Source organism: Leucoraja erinacea, chromosome 17 (assembly GCF_028641065.1).
Source record: "Leucoraja erinacea ecotype New England chromosome 17, Leri_hhj_1, whole genome shotgun sequence".
NCBI lineage: Eukaryota > Metazoa > Chordata > Chondrichthyes > Rajiformes > Rajidae > Leucoraja > Leucoraja erinaceus.
Window position 1 is genome coordinate 2,801,072 of NC_073393.1, and position 18,486 is coordinate 2,819,557.

Sequence of the window (18,486 nt, forward strand, 5' to 3'; positions counted from 1 at the left end):
CTAGTGGAAACATCCTCTCCACATCCACTCTATTTGGGGGTTTCACTATTCGAACATGATTTATCATCTTTTAGATAATATTTTGAATGATCTTTGTTGTGTCCAGAATGAATGACTTGATACTTAAACGTGAATGCATTTGTCATCATCCAGCTTCCCTCTCTTGTCTACACCATTCACTGCCCCTCATTACTCAGCATCGCATGAAATATTGAATATAAAATTCCTTATTCATCCAAGATATTTGAAACAAAAATACTGCCAATGATGTGCTTTACAGACAGCCGGTGGTGCTGTTACTGGCTGCCTCCGCCTTCAGTCCTGTATCTTTTTTATTTTTTTATATGTTTCAAGTATGTTTTTTTTTTTTTTTTTTTTTAATGTGGGGGGAAAGAAGGGAAGAGGGTACGGTAAGGGGGAAACCGTCCTTCAGTTGCTTTCTGGAGAGGATGCAACTATTATTCGAGTCGCATCCTCGCCCCCCCCACCCCTCCACCCCACGCACGGCCTACCTACTGGATTGGTGCGGCCTTTCAGGCCGGGACCGACCAGAGGACCAGTAGTGGCGGCGCAGCGCTGGATACATCGCGGAGCGGGCGATGCCTCACCTGGGATCGCCGTTTGGAGCTCCGGAGTGTTGGGCCTGCTGCATCGACATCGCAGAGCTGTGGTTCGCGGAGCTCCCAACGCGGGCGGTGCTGACCAACATCGCGGAGTCCTGGGACCCTTTGTCGGGGGTCGCCAGCGTGAATCTCCGCCCAGCTCGGCCTGTGGACTTCGGGAGCCACGGACTCCGGTGGGAGGTGGTCGATTTACAGGTCCGGGCCGCTGAGGATGTTCTCCTGTTCGACATCGGGGTTGCATCATCCCGGCGGGAGGGCCTGAACATCGAGCCGCCCGTAGCGGCGACTGCGGGGTACTTGGGAGGCCCCGACCACGAGTGAACATCTGGGAAGATCAGCGAGGAGGCCGACTGGACTTTGGCTCCTTCCCTCACAGTGGGGAACTTTGGTGCCGCTGTGGGGATCTTGCGTCGTGGACTTCTGTGTTTTGTTCTTTTTTTTTAAATTTGTATGACTGTGAGGAAAATGGCATTTCGTTGTCTCTTAATTGAGACAATGACAATAAATTGAACCCAATCCAATCCAATTAAAGATCAGCCTGCTACACATCAACCAAAAAAAAATCAAATGGACTAAAGGTTTGTAAATTGAGAAATAAAATTGATTTCTGTAACATGACATATCAAAACAAAGTGTGAAACTGTTTTTAGATCATTTGTTTCAAAACTGGTGCAAGAAATCACATTGCCTAAACATTATTATGCCAGCAATGTTACTTAACAATTCATTGATGTTAAAACATTTATGAGGGTTTTTTTTAAACTTTGATTTCTTTTACAAATCCATGCTGACATTACTGAAGTGATCTTTGAATTTTTTAAACTAATGGCTTGCTTTCTGTAACACGATGGTTCCTCCACTGCATTCTTGACTAGCTGGAACCTCAACCAGTAAATGAAAAGAACTGGTTGGTCATAGAGTGACACAGTGTGGAAACAGGCCCTTCGGCCCAACATGTCCCCCACCTGCCCACGTTAGTCCATATCCCTCCAAACCTGTCCTATCCATGTACTTGTCTAACTGTTTGTTAAATTTTGGGATAGTCCCTGCCTCAACTATCTCCTCTGGCAACTTGTTTCATACACCCATCACCCTTTGACTGAAAAAGTTACCCCTCAGATTCCTATTAAATCTTTTCCCCTTCACTTTATGTCCTTTGGTCCTATATTCAGTTACTCTGGGTAAGAGACTCTGTGCATCTATCCCATCTATTCCTCTCATGATTTTATGAACCTCTATAATATCACCCCGCATCCTCCTGTGCCCCAAGGAATAGTGCCTTAGCCTATTCAACCTCTTCCTTTAGCTTAGACTCTCTAGTCCTGGCCACATCCTCTTAAATCTTCTCTGTACCCTTTCCAGACTGACAACATCTTTCCGATAACATGGTGCCCAGAACTGAACACAATACTCTAAATGCGGCCTCACCAACATCTTATACAACTGCAACATCACCTCCCAACTTCGATACTGACTGACTGAATCATTACCGACTGATTCTGCTGGTTCTGCTGAAGCATTTCTGTTTCTTATCAGCATGCAAATATTCTATCATGTTGAATACATATTTATTTCACAACCAACTTTTCCATTTTATTTTGCCTTTTGTGAAACATATCACAAGTTGCTTTATTCTTCCCATAAAGAAAACAGTTACAGATTTCCCTGCTGCGTTGACACATGAGCAGAGACTTCACTGACAGAAGGTATTCTCAGTTGGAAACAAGCTGATCAGAACATCAATTTCCCTACAACTAAAAAGTACCACATGTTGTCAAGCCAAGAGACGGTTAAGCTGAATGCATGTCACATGGTTGACAAATTCAAATGCTAACATAGGGTATTCAAACCCTCATTGCCAGTTGTTGAAAACATTAATCCATGAAAAAGCCAAGGTAGATAAGGCAAGAGACAAGAGTAGCAAAGTCAATTGTGGGTCCCTTGTAGGCAGACAGGGGCAAAATGATGATGGGTAACAAGGAAATGGTAGAAGAGTTGAACAGGTACTTCGGATCTGTCTTCATTAAGGAAGACACAAACAATCTCCCAGATGTACTTGAGGACAGAGGATCTGTACTTGAGGACAGAGGATCTAAGGGGGTAGAGGAACTGAAATAAATGTTCATTAGGTGAGAAATAGTATTTTGTAAGCCAATGGGACTGAAGGATGATAAATCCCCTGGGCCGGATGGTCTGCATCCCAGAGTTCTCAGGGAGGTGGCTCCAGAAATAGTGGACGCGTTGGTGATCATTTTCCAATGTTCAATAGATTCAGGATCAGTTCCTGTGGATTGGAGGATAGCTAATGTTATCCCACTTTTCAAGAAAGGAGCGAGAGAGAAAACAGGGAATTACAGACCAGTTAGCCTGACTTCGGTGGTGGGAAAGATGCTGGAGTCAATTATTAAAGAGGTAATAATGGGGCATTTGGATAGCAGTAAAAGGATTAGTCCAAGTCAATATGGATTTGTGAAAGGGAAATCATGCTTGACTAATCTTCTGGATTTATTTGAAGATGTAACAAGTAAAATGGATGAAGGGGAGCCAGTGGATGTAGTGTATCTAGACTTTCAGAAAGCCTTTGATAAGGTCCCGCATGGAAGACTGGTGACTAAAATTAGAGCACATGGTATTGGGGGTAGGGTGTTGACATGGATAGAAAATTGGTTGGCAGACAGGAAGCAAAGAGTAGGAGTGAGCGGGTCCTTTTCAGAATGGCAGGCAATGGCGAATGGAGTGCCGCAAGGCTCGGTGTTGGGGCCCCAACTGTTTACCATATATATTAATGATTTGGAAGAGGGAATGAGGAGCAACACTAGCCAGTTTGCAGATGACACAAAGCTGGGTGGCAGTGTGAACTGTTTAGAGGATGTTAGAAGGTTGCAGGGTGACCTGGACAGGTTGAGTGAGTGGGCAGATGTGTGGCAGATGCAGTATAATATAGATAAATGTGAGGTTATCCACTTTGGCGGCAAAACAAGGTGGCAGATTATTATCTCAATGGGGTTAGGTTAGGTAAGGGGGAGGTGCAGCGAGACCTGGGTGTCCTTGTACACCAGTCACTGAAAGTTGGCGTGCAGGTACAGCAGGCAGTGAAGAAAGCTAACGGAATGTTGGCCTTCATAACAAGAGAATTTCAGTATAGGAGTAAAGAGGTTCTTCTGCAGTGGTATAGGGCTCTGGTAAGACCACATCTGGAGTATTATATACAGTTTTGGTCTCTTAATTTGAGGAAGGACATCCTTGTAATTGAGGTAGGTTCATGAGATTGATCCCTGGGATGGCGGGACTGTCATATGAAGAAAGATTGAAAAGACTAGGCTTGTATTCACTGGAGTTTAGAAGGATGAGGGGAAATCTTATAGAAACATATAAAATTTATAAAAGGACTGGACAAGCTAGATGCAGGAAAAATGTTCCCAATGTTAGGCGAGTCCAGAACCAGGGGCCACACAGTCTTAGAATAAAGTGGAGGTCATTTGAGGCTGAGGTGAGAAAAATTGTTTTCACCCAGAGAGTTGTGAATTTGTGGAATTCTCTGCCACAGAGGGCAGTGGAGGCCAAATCACTGGATGGATTTAAGAGAGAGTTAGATAGAGCTCTAGGGGCTAGTGGAATCAAGGGATGTGGGGAGAAGGCAGGCACGGGTTATTATTTTGGGGCGATCAGCCATGATCACAATGAATGGCGGTGCTGGCGCGAAGGGCCGAATGGCCTCCTCCTGCACCTATTTTCTATGTTTCTATGTTTCTAGAACACAAATCTTTCAAAGATTTTAGACATCGTAGTAATCCTAATTTAACTTTGTTATTTATAACATTTTCATAGACTGAACACCTACATTTTTTATGATGCACTTCAACTGAAAGATTATTACAGGAATTAAACTAAATGCTAAATCAGTACATATCTGCAGTCAGTTCAGCTCAAAAAGAGATCTGTTTACCCACAGAGAGCAAATCTGATGTGCAATATTTTCTTTATAAATAAATGGCATAACTATTTATTCAAGAACACAAAATAGGAGTTGGATCTTGAATTTACAAGTAAGGATGAAAATTAATTTAATTACTGGAACACTGAAGTCAGCTCTTATGGGACTGGCTTTGGCAGTGGCAACCCTCACTCTTCCCACATATCGGGAAGCCTCCATTGCCTGTTTTGCCAATTTCATCTTTGCAAACACAGCCCACGAGACCCACTGTCGGTCACAAGACGGGTTCAGATCACCGTTCAAACCGAGTAGTTCACCATGGGAATACGTCCAATGATACAACGAAGGTGTCAATGGAAGAGCAAAGTCACAAACAAAAATCTAATCACCGCCTCGATGGAAATCACAAGCATACCACAAAGTTGTGGAGGAATGCAGCGGGTCAGGCAGCATCTGTGGAAAGAATGGACAGATGATGTTTTGGACAGAGCCCTTCTTCAGACTTTTGGTCGATGTGCAGCAAGCTGCTCTGTAATGGTCATTGTCACTTTTTTAATTTTAGATACCTTGGATGGGTGAATAAGGAATTTCCTACACAGGGTTTAACGGGATGCTAAGTCATTTTTAGGATTCATTCTAAATGCAATGACCAATTGAACCAATAACACCTATTTGAATGTGATAGTAAATCTTTACCCTGTTTCTTTAATGATCTAATTTCATCATATTTTCTATTAAACTCTGTACGTCCATGTCCTGATCTGGAATACAGGACATTACAGCACAAAATGAGTGTTTGCTGTCCATATTTCCCTCCTTGTAGAATCTTCAGAATATTGGTCCATTGAATTTTGAGACATTTATCATATAATCTTGCCAATGACATTTCTCCACATGAACGGTATGCCCAGAAGCTTACGGTTTACAATTTACTCTCCTCATTCATAAATATTTTTTATAACCAAAGATTTATTTTCAGTTTAACAACACAGAATTAGTATAATATTTCACCACAATTGTTGCCTGGTATCCTTTATATTCAATGGTTTGATGTAAACAACTTCAAGCAGATCATTGAATGCATTCAGCTATCATATTTAATTAATTGCTTCTTTAGAAACATAGAAAATAGGTGCAGGAGTAGGCCATTCGGCCCTTCGAGCCTGCACCGCCATTCAATATGATCACGGCTGATCATCCAACTCAGTATCCTGTACCTGCCTTCTCTCCATACCCCCTGATACCTTTAGCCACAAGGGCCACATCTAACTCCCTCTTAAATATAGCCAATGAACTGTGCCTCAACTACCTTCTGTGGCAGAGAGTTCCAGAGATTCACCACTCTCTGTGTGAAAAATGCTTTTCTCATCTCGGTCCTAAAAGATTTCCCCCTTATCCTTAAACTGTGACCCCCTGTTCTGGACTTCCCCAACATCGGGAACAATCTTCCTGCATCTAGTCTGTCCAACCCCATATTCTTTCTTTCCGAATACAATTGCTTTCAGGTTAATTAGTTTAGTTTTAGTTTTGTTTAGAGCGACAGGGTGGAAATGGGCACAGCAACCCTGTACGTTATTCCACCTTTTCATCCACTGCATAGACACTTGGAGCAATTTACAGAGACCAATTAACGTACAAACCCCCACATCTTTGGGATGTGGGAGCAAACCAGAGAACCCAGAGGAAACCCACGCAGTCACAGGGATAATGTGCATACTCCATATAGACTGCACCCCAGGATCGATCCTGGGTCACCAGCGCTATGAGGCAGCAGCGCTACCTAATTAAGTTTGAAATTCAATTAGGATTAAATTTCAAATAGGTAAATCTACACACATGTATGTATAATAATTTGAAAGACACAAAGCACCTAGTAATGCAAATAATCTGACTGTGTCAGTCTCAAATTCCTTCAGAACTATGTAAAAACAACCTGCTGTATTGATATTTTCAATGTATGTAGACTGCTAAAAAAGATGCAAGTATTCCTTTATCGTTAGTCAAGTTTATGTTTTGTAAAACACGGACAATTTCTAGGATGATAAAGTCAGTCAAACATTTTTATGGTCACATTCACCACAATACAGCCGTAATAATGTTTCATCATCCTTGCAATCCAAGGGAAAAGGGCAGAATGGTATCTGAAAGTCTGACCCCTCACATTCATATCCCTTACAGATGAGAGATAGATTGGGAAAGTCAACTTTCATATGAAGACAAACAGAACAAAGCAGTCAATCCAAACACCAATTAGAAATGGTTCACATTTCTGAAACCAACTCGTTATTGTGATTCCATTATTTTGACAAGGACAGATCCACATTAGATTCTCTCCCCACACCCAAATACATTAAACCTAGATAATTGGAATGAACAAAAAAAATCAGATTTGAGATAAACAATCAAACCTATTCAATTTATAATGTTAACATTATTCAAATGGAATTGAAAATGTTAACATACAAAAATATTTGGCGTAGTTGGCCATTTTAGTATTGGGTTAATTTCAACTAGCTTTACCCACTAACTGTTCATACCATCTGTCAATTTAACATACATAGCACAATCTGACCATATATTGCGACCAGAACATTAATAATTTGAGATTTGAAATGTTCTAATATAACTTTTACATTGTAATTTCATATAATGTAAAGTGGAATCCCATTTCTTGGTAATGCATGCTTCAAAAGCGAGATGCTTAGTAATGTTATGTTAAACAATTTTCAAAAACCATTCCCATTCAATACCAGCTTTTAAAGTTTGCAACTACATTGAAATGAACATTATTTAAACACGGTAACATTACTTACTGTTACTTTGCGGGGGCAATCACTGGAACACAATCCACTGAGAACTAATGACAAAATGAAACAATTGGTGTTAAAAATAGAATTTAAAGCTGACGTTGATAAAAAAACTTTAAGAAATAAATTGTGACCAAGTAAGATTCTGTACGTGGGAAATGAAACAAAAGGATGTATTCCAGTTATGTCTGGATAGAGGATGACTAAGATGCACATAAGCACAGAAGTCTGAAGAAGGGTCTCGACCTGAAACGTCACCCATTCCTACTCTCCAGAGATGCTGCTTGTCCCGCTGAGTCACTCCAGCATTTTGTGTCTACCTTCTAAGCCATTTGATCTATACTTTTAGTTCAGAAATCAAATTTTTAAAAAAATAATGAAACAAAGTGAATTGGTAAGTCGCTAACTGAAAGTGGAAGTTCCTCTGCAATGCAGATGGAAGAATTTGGAATCCAAAATCATGCTCTAATTGAACTACTGGCAGTTACGTGAAATCATGACATGATACATTCTGCAAGGGTTTCATTATATATTCCATTAGTTTACAATGGAAATGGCTGATGTAAACTGACATTAACATCAATAAGGCTTTGTATGCAGATGTATATGGATATAATAACTGAAATAATAGTTTCTGTGTTTTAAAAGCAATAGGTTCCAATAATGCCAAAATATTCCTTAAATCTCAAACTCAATTATCCAGATAATTAATGAAAATTACCAACGATTGTATAAAAGAAGCCTATTTTGTTCCATTAACTCTAATGAGTTAAAATTTGTAAATGCAAGGTTGAGTCAATTCTCTAGCATGCTATCAGTTATGTTGCTTTTAAGAATTCCCCCTTATCTATTACCGCACATTAGGCTTCAAAAGCAATTTGCTTCTTAAACAGACAATATTCATTTGATTGGCTTCAATTTAGATCCTTTCTATCGACCACCCACAATACTGTCACAGTAATATATGACACAGATTTTAAAAGTGCACATTCACATGTATACATATATTCATCAGGAATGGTCACATTTTTGGAACATTAAACTGATATTTTGCCAAACAAATGTATTTTGAACAATAAAACTGCATTGCAGGACACTATCCAATTAATGAAGAAAATACCTTCATAAATGCTGCAAAAGTACATTCAAATATACAGCGTTGCTTTTAAAAATCTCGGAGGTTAATTACTGCTCAATTTACATGCTTTTAAGATGGGATTAAGATTCTGATCAGCAATTTTGCATGGGAGATTTCAATCTGCATATTGATTGGGCAACCGAAACTGGCAAGATAATCATAGCTCAGATCTCTCTCTGCTGTAGGCTTTGCCTAGCAATTAAGAATTCAAGAAAGATCAAACTTGCGATACCAATAGAGTAAATTTGATGGGTATTGTCAGGAAATTATGAAACCTACAAGCTAGCAGAATTAACTCTTCAAATTAAAAATAAGCTTTATATAGGAACAAATCTAATTTGGTGGCAATTTGCTTTAAAAGAGTAGTTACTGCATTGATAAGAAACAAACCAGAGTCAAAGGATATTATGAAATAAATAATATTAATATAAGCATTAACGTAAGTGGTGATAACTAACCAGAAATTTGATATACCGAGTATTCAACTGAATTTGCGGAACCATTTCCAGTGAAGGTAATGCTTAACATCAGCATTAACGCAAGTGGTGATCTTCACTAGAAATGGTTCAATACATTCAGCTTTAGTTCAACAATTATAATTGCAATTTATTTTGTATTATTCTGATCATTCAGAGGCATTAAACATTCAGTATCCTTAGGATGCGAACAACTCTTCAAGGCAGTGCTTACTGTTAACGCCGAGTTGTCCCAAGGGCATGAAGAGTCAATGCCACGGTTTGGGAATGGAATAACGTGCAAATCCACATTAAAAGACCATTAACTTGATATTTAGATTTCTATGACAATTTAACAGCTTTCAATCTCATTTCCAGTTACTGTCCTCAAAATGTACTTTACATTTCAAAACATATCACAGTGAGACTTGATCTTTCAGTTTCTTCAAGTTTCTGCAGAAAGCACTATCTGTTGTACACCATTAACAATCATATCTAACCTATGATGAGCGTTTGTCGGCACCGGGCCTGTACTCGCTGGAGTTTAGAAGAATGAAACAAACAAATACATAGAAAAGAATGACCTCATTGAAATGTACGGAATAGTGAAAGGCTTGGATAGAGTGGATGTGGAGAGGATGTTTCCACTAGTGGGCGAGTCTAGGACTAGAGGTCATAGCCTCAGAATTAAAGGACATTCTATGAAGATAAATATCTTCAGTCAGAGGGCGGTGAATCTGTGGAATTCTTTTCCACAGAAGGCTGTGGAGGCCAAGTCAGTGGATATTTTTTAGGGCAGAGATAGATAGGTTCTATCTTCGGTGCTGGCTCGAAGGGCCGAATGGCCTCCTCCTGCACCTATTTTCTATGTTTCTTGATTAGTACAGGTGTCGGAGGTTAAGGGGAGAAGACATGAGAATGGGGTTAGGAGGGAGAGATAGATCAGCCATGATTGAATGGCGGAGTAGACTTGATGGGACGAATGGCCTATTTCTACTACTATTCCTTATGACCTTACTCTTCTAACATGACTACACAACATATTTAGCACTTTAACTTAAAGTTTTATCTTTGAATTTTAGACTTTCTTAATCAGAGGTGAAGTTGAGGTACAAAAGATCAAACAGATCTGCGCAGGCCTAATGAACTTTCAGATTATCTCACTACGGGCAAATGAATGTTGCCATTTAAAGCAAACAACTAACTTCAAGAAATAAAGGAAAGGCGGTTACAATCAAATTGAAAGATATTCAGCTCTGTAATCTAGAGTGAAAGTTCCCTTCACACAAGTGAGAATTTGAATATAGTTTAGAAACATAGAAACATAGAAAATAGATGCAGGAGTAGGCCATTCGGCCCTTCGAGTCTGCACCGCCATTCAATATGATCATGGCTGATCATCCAACTCAGTATCCTGTACCTGCCTTCTCTCCATACCCACTGATCCCTTTAGCCACAAGTGCCACATCTAACTCCCTCTTAAATATAGCCAATGAACTGGCCTCAACTACCTTCTGCGGGAGAGAATTCCAGAGATTCACCACTCTCTGTGTGAAAAAAGTTTTCCTCATCTCGTTCCTAAAAGATTTCCCCCTTATCCTTAAACTGTGACCCCTTGTTCTGGACTTCCCCAACATCGGGAACAATCTTCCTGCATCTAGCCTGTCCAACCCCTTAAGAATTTTGTACGTTTCTATAAGATCCCCCCTCAATCTTCTAGCTAGCGAGTACAAACCGAGTCTATCCAGTCTTTCTTCATATGAAAGTCCTGACATCCCAGGAATCAGTCTGGTGCACCTTCTCTGTACTCCCTCTATGGCAAGAATGTATTTCCTCAGATTAGGAGGACAAAACCAGATAATATTAGTTGAGTGCTATTAACAGTGACTCAAGCACTCATTGCAATAGTGAATTAATTTATGTCATGAATACAGAAATACATATTAAATTAAACAAATGCACATGTTCATTCATATAATGTTCAAAGTGAATCAAGATGTCCCAAAATGATATACGAAAGGCAGAAACTAATTTGTGCACAGCTAAATTCCATAAACAGCAATGGGAATTGTATAATCTATTTTTCCCAGATTTTAGTTGAAGGATATTTCCCAAGACATCAAAGAATTAAGATCTGCTCTTCAAAATCATGCTACAAGATGATTCATCAAGCCAGAGGTAGATATCTCATGTGTAGGAAGGAACAGCAGATGTGTAGGAAGTAACTGCAGATGCTGGTTTAAACCAAAGATAGACACAAATAAACTGGAGTAACTCAGCGGGACAGGGAGCATCTTTGGAGAGAAGGAATGGGTGACGTTTCGGGTCGAGACCCTTCTTCAGACTACAGATGCTGGCTTCCATGTGAATGAATGAATAAGTTTATTGGCCAAGTATTCACATACAAGGAATTTGCCTTGGAGCTCCGCCCGCAAGTGACAACATGACATACAGTGACAGTTAGGAATGACACGTAAAACATTAAACATTAATGTTTAATTAATTAGGAAGGAACTGCAGATGATGGTTTACACCGAAGATAGACACAAAATTGTATACATTTTCAACCTCTATCCACTATGTTCTGAGGTCTCCACTGCTTTAAAAGGACATTCGTAATACCAGCGCCCAAGGAGAGCGAGGCGACATGCCTCAACGACGACCAACCCAATGGCACTCACATCTATTGTGATTAAATTCTTACAGTGCGACTCCCTATGTAATTGTTTCTCAACTTCCTCACTGGTTAACCTCAATCAGTAGAGATTGGCAACAATATCGCCTCCTCACTGGCCATCCGCACAGGGACTCCTCGGGGCTTATGTTCAATCCCCTGCTCTATGTTCTCTGACATTTTTAATGTCCTTTCATGTGGATCTGTACATTACTCCATTCCCAAACCATTGCATTGACTTGTGCTCTTGGGACAACTTGGTATAAGGAATAAGCACTGCCTTACAGAGTTGTCCACATCCTAACAACACTGTGACCGACACTGTGGCCAAGCACTGCTCCAATGATTAATTAAATTCTCTGATGTTACCGCTGTCATTGGACAAATTATAGGTATTGACAAGTCAGAGTTCAGAAGTTAGATTGATAATCTGGTCAATCTTGGTAAATCAAGTCTTATTCACTCTACCTTAATTGGTACGTTACAATAAAATCCCTTTGAACCGTTAAACTTTAGCAACATGCAGCTGACTGTCGACTTCAAAAAGGGAAAGGTGAGGGATCATGCACCCGTTTTCATTGGTGGGACAACGGAGCAGAGGGTCAACAGCTTCCAAATCCTGGGAGTTCACTTCTCTGATGATCTGTCCTGGTCCAACATATTGATGCATTCATAAAGAAAGCTCACGTGTCAACGCCTCTACTCCATCAGATGCGTGAGGAGCAGTTTGCCGAATGCGCTCCCAAACATCTAGACGTACACTGGAGAGCATCACGACTGCCTGCAACACAGCCTGGTTCAGAATTTGAACACTCAAGAATGAAGGAGGCTGCAGTGGGAGGTGGACATTGCCCGGTCCACCAGCAGTGAGATCTACAGGAAGCACTGCTTCAGGAAGATAGCTAATATCAAAGATCAACACCACCCTGGCCATACTCTCTTCTTGTTGCTACCATTGGTAAGATGATACAGGAGTCTGAGAGCATTACCTTCTTGGTTTCTTGGTCCTCCAAAATATTCCAAATGGAATTTAAACTGGAGGTGGTGAAGGGAGGACTTAAGCCAGAAAGGGTTATTGGGAAGAAAGAGCTACTTTAAATTTAGTTGCATCTGGTTGGGTAACTATAGTTGGGTGGAGATTATTCCATGCTGGGAAGAACGAGTTGCTGTATACATCTGTCTTTGTAGCTGGTATCACAAATTGGATCGAATGCCCTCGTCTGCTCCTAATTGGTTTGGGTTTGGTGTAGGTCTTGTAATCTATGTCGAGCTGACCATTTAACATTTTGTAAAAACAGGTCAAACGGTGAGCTTCACGTCCGTCTTGGAGAGGGTTCCACCCCAGAGAATTCAGAAGTTTGGTGACACTCGCTTCTCTCTCATGAACCTTCTGGTTCATGAAAAAGCTTCTTCCCATCAACCATCAGGTTCTTGATCTAAAATGCAGAATCATAACTCCAATCTTACCTCAACACAAAACATAGAGTTGGATCCTGCTATGGTTGCTCTACATACTTCGGTTTTGCACTATCATTGAAAATAACATTTAGTAGGGTTTAGAGATACAGCGCGGAACCAGGCCCTTCAGTCCTCCGAGTCCGCACCGACCAGTGATCCCCGCACATTAATACTATCCTACGCTAGGGGCAATTTTTTAATTTATACCAAGCCAATTAACCTACAAACCTGGACGTCTTTGGAGTGTGGGAGGAAACCAAAGTTCTCGGAGGAAACCCACACAGGTCACGGGGAGAACACGCAAACTCCATACAGACAGCACCCGTAGCCAGGATCGAACAGGGGTCTCTGGCGCAGTAAGGCACCAAAATCTACCGCTGCGCCATCGTGCTGCCCCAAATAACATTGTTATTTATTGTATATTTATCTGTTGTTGCTGTTGCATCGAAAGCTGCAGCAAGTAAGACTTTCATTGTCATGATAAATATGAGAAACACGCTTGAATCTCTCTAATCTACTGTGTATAGCTCATCCAACCATTAACAAAAAACCATATCAATGTTTTATCACCTTTGCTGCTTCTTCGCGATACAAACTGAATCTAATAAGGCACCTGGACTATTAGCAATTGCAACTCTGAAGTCAAGATGTTTCAGTGATTCGGTAAGTGAAGCTGCATATATTAAATAAGGATTTTTTTTTAACTCTAGTAGCTCATGAGAACAAAGGAAATAGCAGGAGTAGGCTGTTGATCCCTTAAGCAAACTGCCTTTCATAAGATCATGTCTGATCTACATCAGACACCATTTCCCCGGCACAACCTCTAGATTCGGTGAATGTGCAGAAATGCACTGATCTCTGTTTTAATGATTGAGCATTCATGATCAACCCTCGGGGTAAAGAACTGCAATGATTCACCATCTACTGAGTGGAAAAAGATACAAGTTAGAAAAACTTTCATTTTGGGAATGTAACCTTCAGGTTCTGTGCTCCTCAGCAGGGGTAACTCCTATATTAATACACTGTTGTGCCCTCTAAGAATTTGATGTGTTCCAAACAGGTCATCATTCATTCTTCTAAACTTTCAAGAATTGAAAAATAGCTTTGGCTATCTCTCTTATAACCGAAATGTTTGAGAAAGAACAGCAGATGCTGGAAAAATCGAAGGTGCCTTAGTGTGAATATACTTGCTGCAGTGGGCGTGCAGCAAAAATGTACTAGAATCTGGGGTTACATCGATTATAAGAGAAGGTAGACAAAAATGCTAGAGAAACGCAGCGGGTGAGGCAGCATCTATGGAGTGAAGGAATAGGTAACGTTTCGGGTCGAGACTCTTCTACTGACTGACGAAGGAATAGGTGACGTTTCGGGGCGAGACCAAAACGTCACCTATTCCTTCTCTCCATAGATACTGCCTCACCCGCTGAGCTTCTCCAGCATTTTTGTCTACCTTCTCTTATAATCGATGTAACCCCAGATTCTAGTACATTTTTGCTGCACGCCCACTGCAGCAAGTATATTCTTTTTCAGCTAAATAGATGATAGTTGTACAAGACCTATGCGATAATCACACTAAGGCCTCCTCCTGCACCTATTCTCTGTTTCTATATAGGGGACGATCAGCCATGATCACAATGAATGGCGGTACTGGCTAGAAGGGCCGAATGGCCTCCTCCTGCACCTATTTTCTAAGGTTCCTTATAATTGTATTCCAAATCTTAGACAATAAAGGGCAACATACCATTCATCTTTCTTATAGGCTTTGGACCTGCATGCCCGCTTTCAGTGAAGTGCCCCTTTGATCAAATTAGTTAGATGAGATTAGTTTATAGTTGTATACACCAGGGTGCAATGAAATTACTTCTTCGCATGCAGCTCACAAAATAAACCGCGGTCATCCAGTAATAATAAATACGAGGAGTGAAAAGCAGCAGAACGGTGCAGGATTGCCCTGTAAAATTCAAGTAGTGTCAAGAAAGATTAAAGTACAAAGGATTAACCAAATGAGGTTGAATTAAGGATAAGAGAATCACAATCTCACGATTCAAAAAAATAATCAGTATTTCTGTTTTCTTTACTTATGTGCTGGTCTCACATTCATCCCCACTGTCATACATCTCCCATGTTTTGTGCATTTATTCATCTTATTTTTCCCTTTTTGAAGCCTCTTGTATCCTCGTCACTACTCACATTCCCCCATAAAACTAGCAAATCTGGAATTGTTACACTCCAACTCCCAGCTAAATCCAAGGTACGCAAAAATGCTGGAGAAACTCAGTGGGTGCAGCAGCATCTATGGAGCGAAGGAAATAGGCAACGTTTCGGGCCGAAACCCTTCTTCAGACGGCTGACAAAGTGTTTAAGTAGGAACTACAGATGCTGGAAAATCGAAGGTAGACAAAAATGCTGGAGAAACTCAGCGGGTGCAGCAGCATCTATGGAGCGAAGGAAATAAGCAACGTTTGCTGCACCCGTTGAGTTTCTCCAGCAGTTTTGTCTACCTTGTACCCAACTATTCACAGATCACCAAGCTGAAAAGAACCCATTTATTCCTGTTTTCTGTTAACCAACTCTCAATCAACACTAGTATAGCAACCCAATTCTAATTTCCTAACCTCATTCAGTCGCCTCCTACATTTGGTGCTAACAATATGATGCCCCTAGAATCCATTTCGGCATCAACAGGATCTTCCCAACAATCTATCCCTAAAGAACTCCAGTAGACTCATCTTGATGTCCCTATCATAAATCCAGGTAACCCTATTCTTTCTTTTCCTTTGAAGTAACAGGATGGAGTGCCAATCCAGATGTTGCCAAAGATTAGAACTCCACCTTATCATATAGGTTGCATTGTGCACCGTCTATTAAATGCATTGTGGTTACAAATGCTTGGGCTACCCAAAGCAGCCTTTCAAAACCATGACCTCTACCACCAAGAAAGACAGGGGAAGCAAGTGCATGGAAACACCTTCAAATTGAAGTTCCTCTCCAAGCTGCGCACCACCGTGACTTCAGTTCAGTTCAGTTTTTATTTGTCATATGTAGGTTAACATAGGGTCAACGGTACAATGTAATGTGTTTGACAAGACAACGGATCACCTCCGCAATGATACTACAAGGACAAAATTAAGATTAAAAAAAGATAAGATAAAAGCGACATTGGTAGGTAAAAGACAATAATAAATAAAATAATCAACATATATGATGTGTTTATGAGTTGAGAAGCCTGATGGCATGATGATAAAAACTGTTCTTAAGTCTGGTGGTATGTGCAGCCATGCTCCTGTATCATCTGCCTGACGGTAACAAGGAGAACAGTCTGCGTGCTGGGTGGCTGTGGTCCTTGATGATACTGTCCGCCTTCTGCAGGTAGCGCCGGTGGAAAACGTCCTGAATGGCCAGGAGACAGTTGCCAGTGATGTGCTGTGCTGCCTTCACCACTCTCTGTAGTGATTTGCGGCTGTGGAACGGCAGAACAGTTCCCGTACCAGACTGTGATGTAGCCCGTCAGCAGACTCTTGATGGTGCAACTGTAGGCGTTTGTGAGGATGCTGCTTCTTCTCCTATTATCAGCCTTCTGAACAGCCTTTCCATAAGCTAGGATACTGTCTGATTCATCTCTACCCCATTGCGGACATTGGATTTTGTCTATGGAATCGATGCAGGACAAGGGGTCACAGTTTAAGGATAAGGGGGAAATCCTTTAGGACCGAGATGAGAAAAACATTTTTCAAACAGAGAATGGTGAATCTCTGGAACTCTCTGCCACAGAAGGTAGTTGAGGCTAGTTCATTTGCTATATTTAAGAGGCAATTAGATGTGGCCCTTGTGGCTAAAGGGATCAGGGGGTATGGAGAGAAGGCAGGTACAGGATACTGAGTTGGATGATCAGCCATGATCATATTGAATGGCGGTGCAGGCTCGAAGGGCCGAATGGCCTACTCCTGCACCTATGTTTCTATGAATCGATGCGCTACAATGCTGAGAACTATATTGTGCACTGTTTTTGCTCCATCTATTGTACTTGAGTTTGATTGTATTTACGGTACCCTTCATAATGTTTGGGACAAAGACCCATCATTTATTAATTTATCACTGTAGTCCACAATTTGAGATTTGTAATAGAAAAAAAAAAAATCACATGTGGTTAAAGTGCACATTGTCAGATTTAATTAAAAGTCATTTTTATAAATTTTGGTTTCACCATGTAGAAATTACAGCTGTGTTTATACCAGGCAGTGCCTGCACTGACTTAAATTATAAAAAGGTAATTATCAAATATAAATAGTAAAGATTTCCAATTAATTTACTAAATTCAGTATTTATTATTAAATGGTTGTTATTTTAATAATCAATCTTAGGTAGATGTAATTCTCCCGTGCCTTTCATCCGCAGTACGCGCAATACACGCAACTATGTTCAACTCGCATGCCATGGACGTAGCTTCAAGCCTTCACTTACAACGGGCAATGAAGGCAGCTGAAATTCTGCCTTTGCACCGTGGACTGCACGCATGTGTGCTACAGGAGAGGAGATCAATCTGCACATGTGGTTTTTAAGATTCTTAAAAGTCGACTGAGTGCCTATATGACCGATCTGCGCATGCGCGGTTTTTCACGATTTTCTGCGCATGTGCGGATTTTACAAGTCGACTGAATGCCCAGTGCCTACCCCGAGTAATTACTCACGGCACGTGCCTGGTTTATACATAGTCCCCCCCATTTCAGGGCACCATAATGTTTGGGACACATGGCTTCACAGGTGTTGGTAATTGCTCAGGTGTAATTGCCTCAGGACCTAGTCTTTCCTCCAGCCTTTCTATCACCTTTGGAAACTTTTATTGCTATTTATCAACATGAGGACCAAAGTTGTGCCAATGAAAGTCGAAGAAGCCATTATGAGACTGAGAAACAAGAATAAAACTGTTAGAGACATCAGCCAAACCTTAGGCTTACCAAAATCAACTGTTTGGAACGTCATTAAGAAGAAAGAGATCACTGGTGAGCTTACTAATTGCAAAGGGACTGGCAGGCCACGGAAGACCTCCACACCTGATGACATAAGAATTCTCTCTATAATAAAGAAAAATCCCAAAACACCAGTCTGACAGATCAAAGGGTATGTAACAAAATACTAAACATGACTACTTTCATTTACATGACATTGCTGTGTTCCAAACACTATGGTGCCCTGAAATGGGGGGACTATATATAGACACTGCTGTAATTTCTACATGGTGTAACCAAAATGTATATAAATGGCTTTTGTTAAAATCCGACAATGTGCACTTTGACCACATGTGATTTTTTCTATTACAAATCTCAAATTGTGGAGTACAGAGGCAAATAAATAAATGATGGGTTTGTCCCAAATTGTCCCAAACATTATGGAAGGCAC

At 40.8% G+C, this 18,486-nt stretch overlaps 1 protein-coding gene across 1 annotated transcript in view; it reads right to left on the reverse strand.

Annotated features, from left to right (window-relative positions):
* Nucleotides 1–18,486, reverse strand: part of itfg1 (integrin alpha FG-GAP repeat containing 1) — a 115,079-nt gene that overhangs the window by 32,764 nt on the left and 63,829 nt on the right. The window contains exon 13 of the mRNA XM_055648384.1: nucleotides 7,371–7,414. Within this exon, the coding sequence (XP_055504359.1) occupies nucleotides 7,371–7,414 (44 nt within the window). The remainder of the gene's footprint in view (nucleotides 1–7,370; nucleotides 7,415–18,486) is intronic.